At 48.0% G+C, this 13,959-nt stretch overlaps 1 protein-coding gene across 1 annotated transcript in view; it reads left to right on the top strand.

Annotated features, from left to right (window-relative positions):
* The window catches only part of sxph (saxiphilin), a 32,167-nt gene extending 19,986 nt beyond the window's left edge, over positions 1 to 12,181 (top strand). The window contains exons 8-17 of the mRNA XM_055655998.1: positions 826 to 1,012; positions 3,389 to 3,537; positions 4,330 to 4,420; positions 5,344 to 5,400; positions 7,170 to 7,352; positions 8,115 to 8,277; positions 9,860 to 9,942; positions 10,580 to 10,764; positions 11,284 to 11,470; positions 11,763 to 12,181. Of these exons, the coding sequence (XP_055511973.1) occupies positions 826 to 1,012; positions 3,389 to 3,537; positions 4,330 to 4,420; positions 5,344 to 5,400; positions 7,170 to 7,352; positions 8,115 to 8,277; positions 9,860 to 9,942; positions 10,580 to 10,764; positions 11,284 to 11,470; positions 11,763 to 11,806 (1,329 nt within the window). The 3' untranslated portion in view covers positions 11,807 to 12,181. The remainder of the gene's footprint in view (positions 1 to 825; positions 1,013 to 3,388; positions 3,538 to 4,329; positions 4,421 to 5,343; positions 5,401 to 7,169; positions 7,353 to 8,114; positions 8,278 to 9,859; positions 9,943 to 10,579; positions 10,765 to 11,283; positions 11,471 to 11,762) is intronic.
* The last annotated feature ends 1,778 nt before the right edge of the window (positions 12,182 to 13,959 follow it).

Here is a 13,959-nt window from a genome sequence, read left to right as displayed (position 1 = left end):
GGAATGGGAGAGGAGATGTTTGGGTTCATATGGCCACAGAGCCATAGAGTCACAGAGCACGGAAACAGACCCTTCGGCCCACTGCGTCCGTGCCAGCCACCAACCACCCGTTTACACAAATCCAAACACCTATCCCACTTTATTATCCCCACATACTCATCAGCTCCCCCACTTTCTCTCCCCATCTACGGACTTGGGCCAATTGACCGTGATCGATTAATCCACCAACACGCATGTCTTTGGGTTGAGGTAGGGAACCGAAACCCACTCAGCCATAGGGAGAACGTGTAAACTCCACACCGCCAGCACCAGAGGTCGGGATTGAACGGGGTTGCTGGGGCTCTGAGGAAGCAGCACCGACCACTAAGCCTTTTGCCTTGAATCTGTGATGTGCTTTCAGCTGATAATAAACATCTCCTCACATCATCCCCAGCCTTGTTGCCAATTGTCCTAAACTTGCTGCCTCTGATTACAAACCCTCTAATGTGGAAACAGTTTATCGTGCTTACTCTGGCAATGCACCCTTATCACTTCGAAAAAATCCATGAATCTACTACCGTTAACCTTCCCTGCTACAAAGCGGGCAAACACACCATCTTCAGTCAGCGAGGGGTTACTCAGGAAACCGCACTAGAAGGGTCTCGACCCGAAACAACACCCATTCCTTCTCTCCAGAGATGCTGCCTGTCCCGCAGAGTTACTCCAGCATTTTGTGTCCATCTTCGGTGTAAACCAGCATCTGCAGTTCCTTCCTACACACTAGCCCTAGCGTGGGTAGTGCAGGACGATGGCTTGCTGTTTCACCCCCCGCACTATCTGTTGCAGAACCTCTTTGGACGGAACGGATCGTATCGGCGCCGTTTCCAGTTGTTCAGCTCAGCTGCTTTCAACAGGAAGAACCTGATGTTTGGGGATGCCACTGTGAGGCTGCAGATCCTGACTGATAACAGCGACCTCAGCCATGTGCTGGGGTTGGACCACATGGCCCTCCTGAAGGGATTGGGTCACCACGGTAATTCCATCAACAATGGACATTCGATGTTTCCCATTTCATCAACAAAGATAGCAATTCCCTGTCTGATAACTCCACACATTTAAGCACCAAAGTACCAAAGACCCCAAAAAAACTGCACTGCAGGGGAGACTTAGAAACATAGAAAATAGGTGTAGGAGTAGGCCATTCGGCATTTCGAGCCAGCACCGCCATTCAATATGATCATGGCTGATCATCCAACTCAGTATCCTGTACCTGCCTTCTCTCCATACCCCCTGATCTCTTTAACCACAAAGGCCCTAACTCCCTCTTAAATATAGCCAATTAACTGGCCTCAACTACTTTCTTTGGCAGAGAATTCCACAGATTCACCACTCTCTGTGTAAAAAATGATTTTCTCATCTTGGTCCTAAAAGACTTCCCACTTATCCTTAAACTGTGACCCCTTTTTCTGGACTTCCCCAACATCGGGAATAATCTTCCTGCATCTAGCCTGTCCAACCCCTTAAGAATTTTGTAAGTTTCTATAAGATCCCCCCTCAATCTTCTAAATTCTAGCGAGTACAAGCCGAGTCTATCCAGTCTTTCTTCATATGAAAGTCCTGCCATCCCAGGAATCAATCTGGTGAACCTTCTCTGTACTCCCTCTATGGCAAGAATGTTTTTCCTCAGATTAGGAGACCAAAACTGTACGCAATACTCCAGACGACACGTCAGTTGCCAATTTGGAGAGCACCGCGGTGTAACTGGATATTTTCCAGCTCCAAGAGAGTGGGAGATTGATACACTCGCCTTCATCAAATGGTTCCCTCTCGTATTTAATAAAATCCTTCAGCCCTCTTCTTCAGCTGGGAATTGAAGCTTTGGGAAAGAGTTCTAACCTCACCAAGGTGGAATGGTTCATCTCGGAGACACGATTCCTTAAAGGGAATGTTATCCTGTGGCCTGGTACAGGGATTCTAACTCTTGATGAATAGTCCTCAGATTTAAACAGCTTAGATAGACCATCCAGCCCCAGTCATCTATATTGATCAGGGTACCTTCTGAGATGGTCCCATTTGTTTGAGTTTGGCTCATATTCCTCAAAAACTTTTTTACACAATGAACCTATTCAAAGGTTACACAGAAAAGCTGGAGAAACTCAGCGGGTGCAGCAGCATCTATGGAGCGAAGGAAATAGGCACCGTTTCGGGCCGAAACCCTTCTTCAGACTGATCGGGGGTGGGGGTGGGTGGGGACAAGAAAGGGAAAAGGAGGAGTAGCCAGAAGGCTGGAGGGTGGGAGGAGACAGCAGGGGAGCTGAGGAAGGGGAGGAGACAGCAAGGACTAACAGAACAGAAAACAAATGTGTTTACAACTTCCTCTGAAGGCTCATTCCGTATACTCACCACCTTCTAAGTGAAAAACAACTTCCAAACGCATTCAGATCCCCTTTAAATCTTTCCCCTCTCACCATAAAACTATGCCCTCTAGTTTTAGACATCACTAATCTGGGTCATCCACTTCATCGATGAACCCCGTGATTTGATTTGCCTCTGCCAGATCATCCCTCAACCTCCTACACTCCAGGGGAAACAATCCCAGTCTCTCCTTATATCTCAAGCCCACCAGTCCAGGTGACATCCTTCTGAATCTTTCCTGCACCCTCTCTAGTTTAACTAATCCTTCCTACAGTAGAGTAACCAGAACTGCACACACTATTCCAGATGCAGTCTCACCAATGTCCTCTACAGATGTAACATGACGTCACAATTCTTCTACTCAACGCTCCATCTGATGAAGGTAGATGAGCCATACATATTCTTCACCATTTTGTCTACGTCAGCCGCTGCTGTCAGGGACCTTTGTATTTGTACCCCTCGGTCACTCCTCGGGACCCTGTCATTTACTGTGTATGTCCTGCCTTAATTTAACTTCCCAAAATGATTCACATTACATGTATCAAAGTTACATTCCATTTGACAATCCTTGGTCCTATTTCCCAATAGACCTTGATCCTGTTGTAATCTTAGACCACTTTCTCTGTTGTCCACCACACCAATTTTGATGTAATTGACAAATTTACTAATCATGCCACCTACAATCTCATCCAAATGCTCTTATACTCAGTAGGGCAAGTATATTTTTTGCCTTCTCATTATTGTATGTTGCTGCCTTTGGGGGAATTTGGATCTGCACATCAATATCCCTCTGTTCCTATGGCCTTACCAGTTATTGAACATGGGAGAGACTTATTGGGAGCGGTCAAAAGATTCTCACAAGCAGAAGTAGCGAGAGTGACAATTGAGGGGAGGGTGTTTATGTGTGTGGGGATGGGGCTGCATGGCACATCATTGAAGAGAAGACTGCGCAGCGCATGTTCTGAGGGTGATTTTGTGCTGTGGTTTCCATCAGGGAGCTCTCTGGAGAACAGCATTGTGCGCTGGTGCTGCATAAGTGCAGCAGAACAAAACAAATGTGAAGAATGGGCATTGAATACAAAGTCCACGCCACTGGTCTGCATTAGAGCGACGTCGGTGAGCCACTGCATCGAAATGATGAAGGTACCGATTTCAGTCAAAATGTAATATTAAACATTTAATGATTCAGTGATCAGTGATACCTTATCGTCTCATGTAGCAGTGAAATGTTTTGTTTTACAAACACCCCAGTAAAATCATACAGCGGACCTTCCCGAGACAGTACACAAGTGTCGCCATGTTTCGACACCAACAAAGTTACAAACGTTCACCGAACAATCCTATCTACCGCGTGCCGCTGCAGGTGTAGAAGAGATTTTCCAGCGATGCTGCCTGGATTGGAGGGTATTAACTATAGAGAGAGGTTGGACGGCCTTGGATTGTTTTCCCTGGAGCCTCAGGAAATTAAAGGGAGACCTGATAGAAGTTTATAAAATGATGGGAGGCATAGGTAAGGGTAGATAATCAGGACTTTATCCCAGGATAGAAAAGGGCATAGCTTTGAAGCCATGGGAAGGAAAGTTTAAAGGTAATGCATGGGGCAAGTCTTTCACAGAGGAAGTGGTGGGTGCTGGAACTCGCTATCTGGGGTGCTGGTGGAAGCAGATGCGATAGTGGTGTTTCAGAAGCTTTTGGATAGGCACAGGGATAGGCAGGGAATGAAGGGGTGTGGAGTACATGCAGGCAGAAGGAATGTGTTTAAGGGGGCACCATGCGTGGCACAGATAATGTGGGCTGATGGGCCTATTCCTGTGCTGTACTGTTCTATGTTCGAACTATATATTCACCAAGAAGTCCTGTGCCACTCATGAATGCCCAGACTGGATGTCCAGTCCTCAGCAAGGACTCATGACAGAATTACCTTTTCTTTTCCAGAGGGATGAGGCGGATGCTGCCTCTCTGGATGCAACTCATGCCTACATTGCTGGGAAGTGTGGCCTTGTTCCCGTGGTAACAGAACACTACGGTGAGTGAGTGGTCCATTTGACAAGCTCTTGCATTGATAGAGCTGTGAACTATAGAATCATTGAAACAGGGATGACAATAGATGACAATGGCTGTCAGATTCATTATCAAACATCGGAATATTCCCAGCTGTAACTGTTTTTAAGTTCAGAATAATTTGCACCATTCAGTTCCTCTTGACACACACTACCCAGGCATTCCCAATGTTGGCTCCTCCTCGCCCAGCTTTACCGTAACTTAAAGCATACTAATCTCCTTGTTTTTACCGGGTTAATTCACTGAACACATCTGCACAGATGCTGCCTGACATGCTGAGTATTTCTAAGATTTGCCATCTATCTGTCAAAGGCTGTGTGATGGACGAACTTCGGATAATATCTACCTACTTGTTGTACTCGTGCATGGAATGATTTGTCCGGATCGTACGCTTTTTCACTGTATCCTGGTACACATGACAGTAATAAACTAAAACCAAAGCAGTGTCACAGCTACATTCTCACACAGAGCACTGTATGTATCAGAGAGTGTCGCAATGTGGTAAATAACATAGACCCTTCTGACCTTAGGTTGGATGGTTTTGATGTAGAGACAGAAATCTGCAGATGCTGGTTTATACCAAAGATAGACAAAGTGCTGGAGTAACTTGGCGGGTCAGGCAGCATCTTTGGGAAAAAAAGAATAGGTGATGTTTTGGGTCGAAACCCTTCTTCAGACTCAAGAAGTCAGAAGAAGGGTCCAGACCCAGAAATGCTGCTTGACGCGTTGACTTACTCCAGCACTCTGTGTCTATCCTTGGATGGCTTTGAGCCAGGTTTCTCTCTTCCAGTGCTGACTTTATAGAGCGTGTCCTTAGCCCAACACGTCTGCCCCACGCGTTAGCTCTGTGACCTCAATGCTAACACTAGGGCTGTTTGTGTCTTCCAGGGGGCGGCTGTGGAATGGCCAGCGACACTGACAGAGATGGTCACGGAGGGCCAGAAGGTAAAGCACTCAGAGAATAAAAACGACTGCTGGAGCTTTAACCTTTGAATAACATTGGCACAGCCTCTCTCTCCAACTGTTGATAATTTACAATGTCCTACTTGGGGTCAAAAATGGGCAGCATACACCCAGGGGGCTGAAGGGCTGTCTGTATGCTGCATGCCTCTATCCACACTGAGAATTCCCCAGCTTCATGTGGAGTTTCTCCGGCTGGCTTTTGGCCTGTGGTTGCTTGGTGACTATCGAGCTTCATCACTTTCTTCAGCACTTTTCTCCTGAGGTTTCGCAATGAAAATAGAATCAGAATCTCACCTAGGTCCTGAAATATTGAATATTAATATTCAATGACTCAGAAAACACTAAACATTAATAATAATTAAACTTTCATGATCAATGATGTTTTATCATTAATGTTTTATTATTATTAATGTTTATTGTTTTCTGAGTCATTTGTGACTGTCACCCTATGTCATGTTGTTACATGGGCGGAGCACCAAGGCAAATTCCTTGTATGTGAATACTTGGCCAATAAACTTACTTACTTACTTAATAGAAGGTGCCAGTAGTGCTGAGTGCCATAGACACTGCCCGTGCATGAAGGTGCTGTGATCAGAAGTATGATTTCCAATGCCACGCAGTGTTCCTGGCCTCCGCCATTGTAACTCCCAACGTTCCTCATCCTACACTTCCTCACTGTTGATTGATGAGAATGTGAGGAAAATAAAATGGGATCGGCATAAATGTATTTGATGGCCAGCATGGGCTCCGTGGGCCGAAGGGCCTGTTTCCTTGCAATATTATGCGATGACTGAGGTTGACGCTCATGTTGTTGAGGAGCTGGGTGCAGTGACGGCAGGAGGTCACACGACTCCTGGTATCTCCTGTTATTGTTCACACTGAGCCAGGGCAAAGAAAGACCTGTGTTGGCAGGAGGCAGTGTGGTGCGTAGGGGTATAGATAGTCAGTGTGAAGGGGGAGGGATCATTGACTGGGTTGGGACTTGGAGGTCAAGTGATGGGGAGAAGAGCGAGTAGAGGAGTGAGCTGGGGGGGGGGGGGTTGTCAGTGGGGGAAATAGAGGTTCATGGGTGAAATAGACATGGGCAGGTAGGATCGATGGGGGGTTGGGGGTGAGTGGGTCAGGCAGTAGAGGGTGGGTGTCAGTGGGAAATCAGTGAGAGGTGGGAGGGTCAGTGAGGGGGGTCAGGGGGTAGGGGTCAGTGAGGGGGGTCAGGGGGTAGGGGTCAGTCAGTGGGGGGGTCAGGGGGGGTAGGGGTCAGTGAGGGGGGTCAGGGGGTAGGGGTCAGTGAGGGGGGTCAGGGGTAGGGGTCAGTGAGGGGGGTCAGGGGGTAGGGGTCAGGGGTAGGGGTCAGTGGGGGGGGTCAGGGGGTAGGGGTCAGTGGTAGGGGTCAGTCAGGGGGTAGGGGTCAGGGAGGGGGGGGGTCAGGGGTAGGGGTCAGTGAGGGGGGTCAGGGGGTAGGGGTCTGGTGGGGGTCAGGGGGTAGGGGTCAGTGTGGGGGGTCAGGGGGTAGGGGTCAATGAGGGGGGTCAGGGGGTAGGGGTCAGTGAGGGGGGTGGGGGTAGGGTCAGTGGGGATGGGTCAGTGGGGGGGATGGGTGGTTAGTGGGCCATCTGCAGCACTGCTTGCTGCCATTCACGTGGCATCAATTGAGTCACTGGCCGGTGATGACTGGGTTAGTGAGTGACCAGAGGCTCCGTGTGTCTCTCATGTACGTCGGTGCCTCTCACCTACCCTGTGTCCCGTTGCAGCGGCGCCTCCCATCTATGCGCTCTCTGTGGTGAAGAAGACTTCCCGAAGCGAGAACATATTTAACCTTGGCGGCAGGAGAAGCTGCCACGGCCACATCTACAGCCCCGCCGGGTGGCTCCTGTTAACAGAATACACGGTCAATACCAGCAACAACGCCACTGGCAGCTGCAACATCAATAAAGGTACGTATGCTGGGAACCTGTGTGTGTGTGTGTGTGTCTGTATGTATGAATGAGTGAGCAAGGGAGAGTGTCTGTCTGTGTGTGCGTGCGTGAGAGCGTGCGTGCATGTGTGTATTTTCCAGGTGAGAGGGAGAGTAACCCAAAACCTGCAGATGCTGCAAGCTGCTTGTAGTTCTGAAGTTCGGTGACTCTTAATTTTGATTGTGTTTCTTTCCCCGTTGATTTCTGACCTGCTGAAATGCTTCAATTCTGTTGTTTCTGCATTCGTCTCACAGCTTTGCCTCAGGGTGAGTGTGTGCCTGTGTGTGAGATTAGGTGACTGTGTGCCTCTGTGTGTAAAGTGTGTCAGAATAGAGCAGCATGTGCCTCTGCATACAGGTGCGTGTGAGAGTGTGTGTCTCTGTGTGCAGATGTCTGTAAGACTCTGTGATTGTACTCCTCTGCTGCCCGCAGGTGTGTGTGTGTGTGTGTGTGTCTCCGTACAGGTATGTGCTTGCAGGTGTGTATGTCTCTGTGTAGGTGTGTGTGTCTGTGTCTCCCTCCGTGCAAGTGTGTGTGTGCGGCTCTCTGTGTGCATGTGTGGCCGGGTTTTGCCCCTTTAGCTCCACAAGTCCGTTCTGCAAGTGCTAAGGACAGTGAGAATCTGGTGGTCACCACAGACATCCACCACAAAGCAAGGCAGCCCCACTCCTACAGAGTTAACACACTCACTCCTGAACCTTGCATGTTCTGTCAGTGCCTCTCTCTCCCACTGATCTCCAGCCTACGCAGATTACTTCCGCAAGGCCTGCATGCCAGGGGCGAGCGTTAAGGGCAGGCTTTGTAAAGTCTGCATTGGACGGGAGCAAGTTGGCTCGAAGCCATCCAACCTGAGATGTGCCGCAAACCACGATGAGCTCTACTACGGGAACATGGGGGCCCTGCGGTAAGTAGCACACCTGTAAACGCCATGTCAACAGCGTCTGCTGCCCTTTATCCATCTGCTGGGGGATGCTCAGGGTATCTAAGATACGCAAGGCAATTGCAAAAACACAGATCTTCTGCATGGTTTATTTTCCATGTAGTCAGGATAAGTACTAAGATACAAAGGGCAGGAACTTAACTTCCTGGGATCCACCTTGTACTCTGAGGTCCCTCAGGCTAAGGTAGGGTGAAGATGTGAACAGAGTTGTCCATCTGAAACCCATCCCTAGTGTAAGTTGGCCATGGGCGGAGTGCTGTTCCACCCTCCGCTACCCAAGGCCTGTTGAGCCTCAGTGTAGACTCACAACTGAAAGGCCGTTGATCAAACATGCAAGGCCGGAGTTTCACTCCTAATGCGCAATGTCCTTGGGACGACTGTGAGGAGGACGAGTTGATCAATCGTTGTGGAAAATGCTGCCATGGTCCTTGTCAAGGTCCATCCTGGGCAGCTGCGAGGCACTCAGAACCACAGGCTGCTCCCAGGGATACGTACTGATTCTTCATGATCAATAGGCCCTAGTCCTGATCTCTGTACCACAGAGGGGAGAAGAGCAAGACTTTACACATGTGAAAGATCATCTCCTCTCAACTGGATTCCACTCCCAATCAGCACAGGGTGACGAGGAGAAACAGAGAAGCTGTAAGCAGTTTTGACTGAGAAAAAACTGTGGTTATGTGAGGAACTTTGGAGCTTTAAGATCACAATTGGAACAGGTTAGAATGGGATGTTCAAATGCAGTCTTAGGTGCCTGGGAGCTGACTCAAATGTCACAGGTAACTTAGTCCTACTTTATTTGTCCTATTTAATTTCCATGGGCCTTTTAACCCAACCCCCACATTCAATATCTCAGATGCCTGAAGGTCTCAGGAATACAGACCCATGAATAGTCAATGGGAATTAGAAGAATAAATATGCCAGGAGATTGCAGACAGCTGCAAGTCAAATAAGGTTGTTGTAGGAGGGGATTTTAACTTTCCCAATATTGACTGGGAAAAGCATAAATGGGTGCAATTCCTCAAAAGTGTTCAGGAAAGTTTTCTCAAGCAGTATGTAGAGGCCTCCACATGTGAGAGGGCAACACTGGATCTAGTATTGGGAAATTGGGAAGGGCACGTTAATGAAGTGTTTGTGGAGGAGCCTTTTGGGGCGATCTTCTAGAGGTGTATAAGGTCATGAGAGGACAGAATCTCTTGTCCAGAGTAGGGGAGTCGAGGACCAGAGGACATAGGTTCAAGGTGAAGGGGAAAAGATTTAATAGGAATCTGAGGGGTAACTTTTTCACACAAAGGGTGGTGGGTGTATGGAACAAGCTGCCAGAGGAGCTAGTTGAGGCTGGGACTGTCCCAACGTTCATGAAACAGTTAGACAGGTACATGGATAGGTCACGTTTGAAGGGATATAGACCAAACGCAGGCAGGTGGGACTAGTGCAGCTGGCACATGTTGGCCGGTGTGGGCAAGTTGGGCCGAAGGGCCTGTTTCCACACTGTATCACCCTATGACTACAATAAACACAGTGGGTATAATTAGGGATGTTTCTCCAGGTGTTTGGTTGGGAATTCCAACAGGAAAAACTTTGGAGATGTCGCTTTCCTGGAGCATCATAACTTGATGGAAAACATTGAGGGTAAGTCAGAGCCCATTTTTTTGTGATAACTTCAAGTAACCCTTGTTTTCCCTCCCTCTCGGTCCCTCCCCCACCCTAGTACTCCGACTAGTTTCACTGTCCTCCTGTTTAATTTTACTGTTCGTATGCCTCGTTGTTACCTTCCCCTCTCAACAATGGACCATTCTACATTCATTTTCACACCTAACCCTTCCACATCTCTAGTCTCTCTCCCCTGACTCTCAGTCTGAATAAGGGTCTCGACACGAAACGTCACCCATTCCTCTTGTCCAGAGATGCTACCTGTCCCGCTGAGTTACTCCAGCATTTTGTGTCTGCAGTTCAAAATTCTTACTTGCTGCAGCACAAGAGAATATGTAAACATAGTACACTGTACACAATATAATAAACGGGAGAGGGAAAAATGGTCAGTGTGTGTGTGTGTGTGTGTGTGTGTATACATAATCACAAACACACACACACACACATATATATATATATACACACATGCACACATATGTACACTCAAAAAAAACCAATAATAGTGCAATAATAACTGCAGTTCCATCCTGCGCAGGATTATTGAAAGTCCGCTCGGGCTTTGACAGGAATGATCCTGGCAGGCGGTTCATTAACGGAAGTCTCTCTTCCCGTGCAGGGCTGGGCAGAAGTGGCTGGGCCACCGGCTGGACGTCGGATGACTTTGAGTTGCTGTGTGTGGACGGAACCCGAGCCCCAGTCACAGAGTGGCAGAGATGCAACCTGGGACCCGTCCCGCCAAACATTGTCATGACCAGGTCCGTCATTGCCACCAAAACTAAAGACTTCCTGATGGAATCACAGGTTTGTATCCATCCACTAGTGACATATATTTCATCCTCTGGGCTGCAGGAAAAAAGAGGACAAAAAAATTATACCGATCAACTCACATTAACATTATGTTTAAGAAGGAACTGCAGATGCGGGGAAATCGAAGGTACACAAACATGCTGGAGAAACTCAGCGGGTGCAGCAGCATCTATGGAGTTTACACAAAAATGCTGCAGAAACTCCATAGATGCTGCTGCACCCGCTGAGTTTTTCCAGCATGTTTGTGTATCTTCTCATTAACATTATCATGTGCACATTAGGGACAATTTACAATGTTACCAAACCAATTAGCCTACAAACCCGTAGGTCTTTAAAGTGTGGGGGAGAACCCGGAAAAAAAACCCTCCACAAATCACGGGGAGAACGTACACAAACTCCGTACAGACAGCACCCGCGGTCAGGATCGAACCCGGGTCACTGGCGCTGCACTTTCGCTGTAAGGCAGCAACTCTACCGCTCTATCGTTGACTGCTTTCCTTCTCGTTTCAACAGGAACATTTCGGGCCCAGCTCCGACTCCGAATTCCAGCTGTTCCAGTCCCAGAGGTACGGGGAAAGTGACCTGCTTTTCAAAGACGCCGCTAGGTGTTTGAGGCGAGCGGTTCACCGGCAATACACCGACATCCTCGGCCACCGCTACAGCAGCCTGGCCCGCTCCATCTTCAGCTGCACTCATTCAGGTAGCGCTATCCGACACTTTACAACAAGTAAACGCGGCTCACATCTACTTACTCGCCTCCCTCGGAAAGATTTCAAACACTCTTCTGGTATTTTGTTGGTTCACATGCTGGACCAATGGTGTTTTATCATTAATGTTTTATTATTATTAATGTTTAGTGTTTTCTGAGTCATTCGCAATTGTCACCGTGTCATGTTGTTACTTGTGCGCGGAGCACCAAGGTAAATCCCTTGTATGTGAATACTTGGTCAATAAACATACTTACCCCTTATTCCCATCCTGTTGCTCCACAGAAATCCTGGGATTGTGCAGCCGGGACGTCTGCAGCGACCCCTGAGGTCTCCGCTCCTCGCCCAGAGCCAGCGCACCCGCCCACTCGGGCAAAGGCTTTTGACAAAGTGCCTTGAATGTAGAGAATAATTGTTTAAAGTGCTCCCGCCCGGGACTCGGATCGGCCGTCTGCGTGAATCGATGTAACCACTCGCTGTCTGCGTTTACATCCGTTTCTCTGCTCCCACACCGCCGGCGCCCCGGGTCTGGGTGAAACCCGCGTGAAATCGTCCAGGAACTCAACCCCACGCGTGTCAAAGGCCAAGCACCGACTCTCAGCTGTGGCCGAAGGGAGGCAGTCTTCGTGAAAAAGTGGACGAAGACTCCAGCTGTTCGACCGCGCAAGAAGGAACTGCAGATGCTGGTTTACACAGAGGATACACACTCAGCGCCACAGGCAGCATCTCTGGAGAGAAGGAATGGGTGACATTTCAGAAGGGGCTCGACCTGTCTGTTTCTTAAATGTTGGGATAGTCCCTGCCTCAACTACCTCCTCTGGGCAGCTTGTTCCATACACCCACCACCATTTGTGTGAAAAAGTCACCCCTTAAATCTTTTCCCCTTCACCTGAAACCTATGTCCTCTGGTCCACGATTCACCAACTCTGGGCAACAGACCCTGTGCACCAACCCCTTTATTCCTCTCATGATTTTCTGGGGATCTTTCCATGCAGCCCTGTTTTAGTTTCCCCTTTCCCAATAACATAATTGGATGGATACATGGATAGCAAAGTTTTGCACGGATGTGGATGTGGACTGGGTGCAAGAATGTGGGACTAGCTCAGTTAGGCTAGGATGAGTTGGGCCGAAGGGCGTGTTTAGGAACTGTATGACTTCCTTTGGCACCGAGTTCCAAATAAACACTCCCCACGGTGTGAGTGACTTACTCTTCAGATCACCGTTTAAAATTTCCCTTCACCTTAAACCTGTTCCCTCTAGTTCTAGACTCCTGTCCTAGGGGAAAAAATCTCACTTTTCATAATCCCTCATAATCGTATTAATCTCTATAAGGTTACCGCTTGGTCAACTACATTAGAGTGAGAACACAGCTATCCACTCCTTCTCATAGGTAGTCCTTTAATCCAGTCATCATCCTTGTGAAGCTCCTCTGTACTCTCCCTCTTCCCACATCTGCCTGTGCTGTACTGAATAGACCATTGTTCCCACCAACCAGTCTCTGCCTCACCCCTCATCTCTTTTCCAGCCATTTTCTCTCTACCCTATCGTCCTGACGCCTGTCCCTGTCCCAAACCGTCGACCATCCCTTTGTCTCCACAGATGTTGCCCAATCTACTAAGTTCCTACAGCAGTTTGTTTTTTGATCTTTTGTCACAATCATTGCTGCACATGTATAGAGTAAGGTTATGCTAAAAGTAACCAATCTATCCTCTGATGTCAAATCCCACCGCTTGCGACAACCTCAATGTGATGCTGTCTACTGCATTATTTAGTGCAGTCATCTATGAACCAATGTTGTATAACGTTAGCACCTCCACCAATGTAAAGCACTTTGGCCAACGAGAGTTGTTTTTTAAATGTGCTATAAAAATAAAAGTGACTTGACTCGAGTCATGGCTGATGTGTTAAAGGTCAAAGCACGTTATGAAATGCTTCGAAGTTTCCTTGGAGAACCAGCGTAAATATTTGTTAAATCCATTAAAAAATAACGGACCCAGTACATTGAATGCGTTACAAATTATAAAAGGAATTTGAACAAGTGTTTGGGTAGGAAAGGTTAAATGGGATAATCCCATTTGCCTTGGATCGTGGCTCCAAGGATAATTCCTGAGATTTCCCATACAGTCAGTACCATGGCAGAGACTGCATTACATGCATAAGGGAGTAGAGAAGGCTCCATTTAACATTTGAATGCAGCAGTATCTCTCCGTCTGATAGAACCATAAAGGGCCAGATCTGTCTGCAGTAAGGCTCATACCACACTCTAGGAACATTACCATGACTAATTGAAAGATCAATAACCCAATTTATTGATTTATCAAACTACCAGTTTAAAACGTCCAGCTATGTCAGTCTGGATCGAGGACGACTTGCCTGCATGCTAGTTGCGAGTTTAATTGGCCCGTACATGAATGGGTTTGACATTGCACCCACTCACAGAGCAACGTCACCCATTCCTTCTCTCCAGAGATGGTGCCTGTCC

Source organism: Leucoraja erinacea, chromosome 25, assembly GCF_028641065.1.
Source record: "Leucoraja erinacea ecotype New England chromosome 25, Leri_hhj_1, whole genome shotgun sequence".
Taxonomy (NCBI): Eukaryota; Metazoa; Chordata; class Chondrichthyes; order Rajiformes; family Rajidae; genus Leucoraja; species Leucoraja erinaceus.
This window is presented reverse-complemented; position numbering and strand designations above follow the sequence as displayed.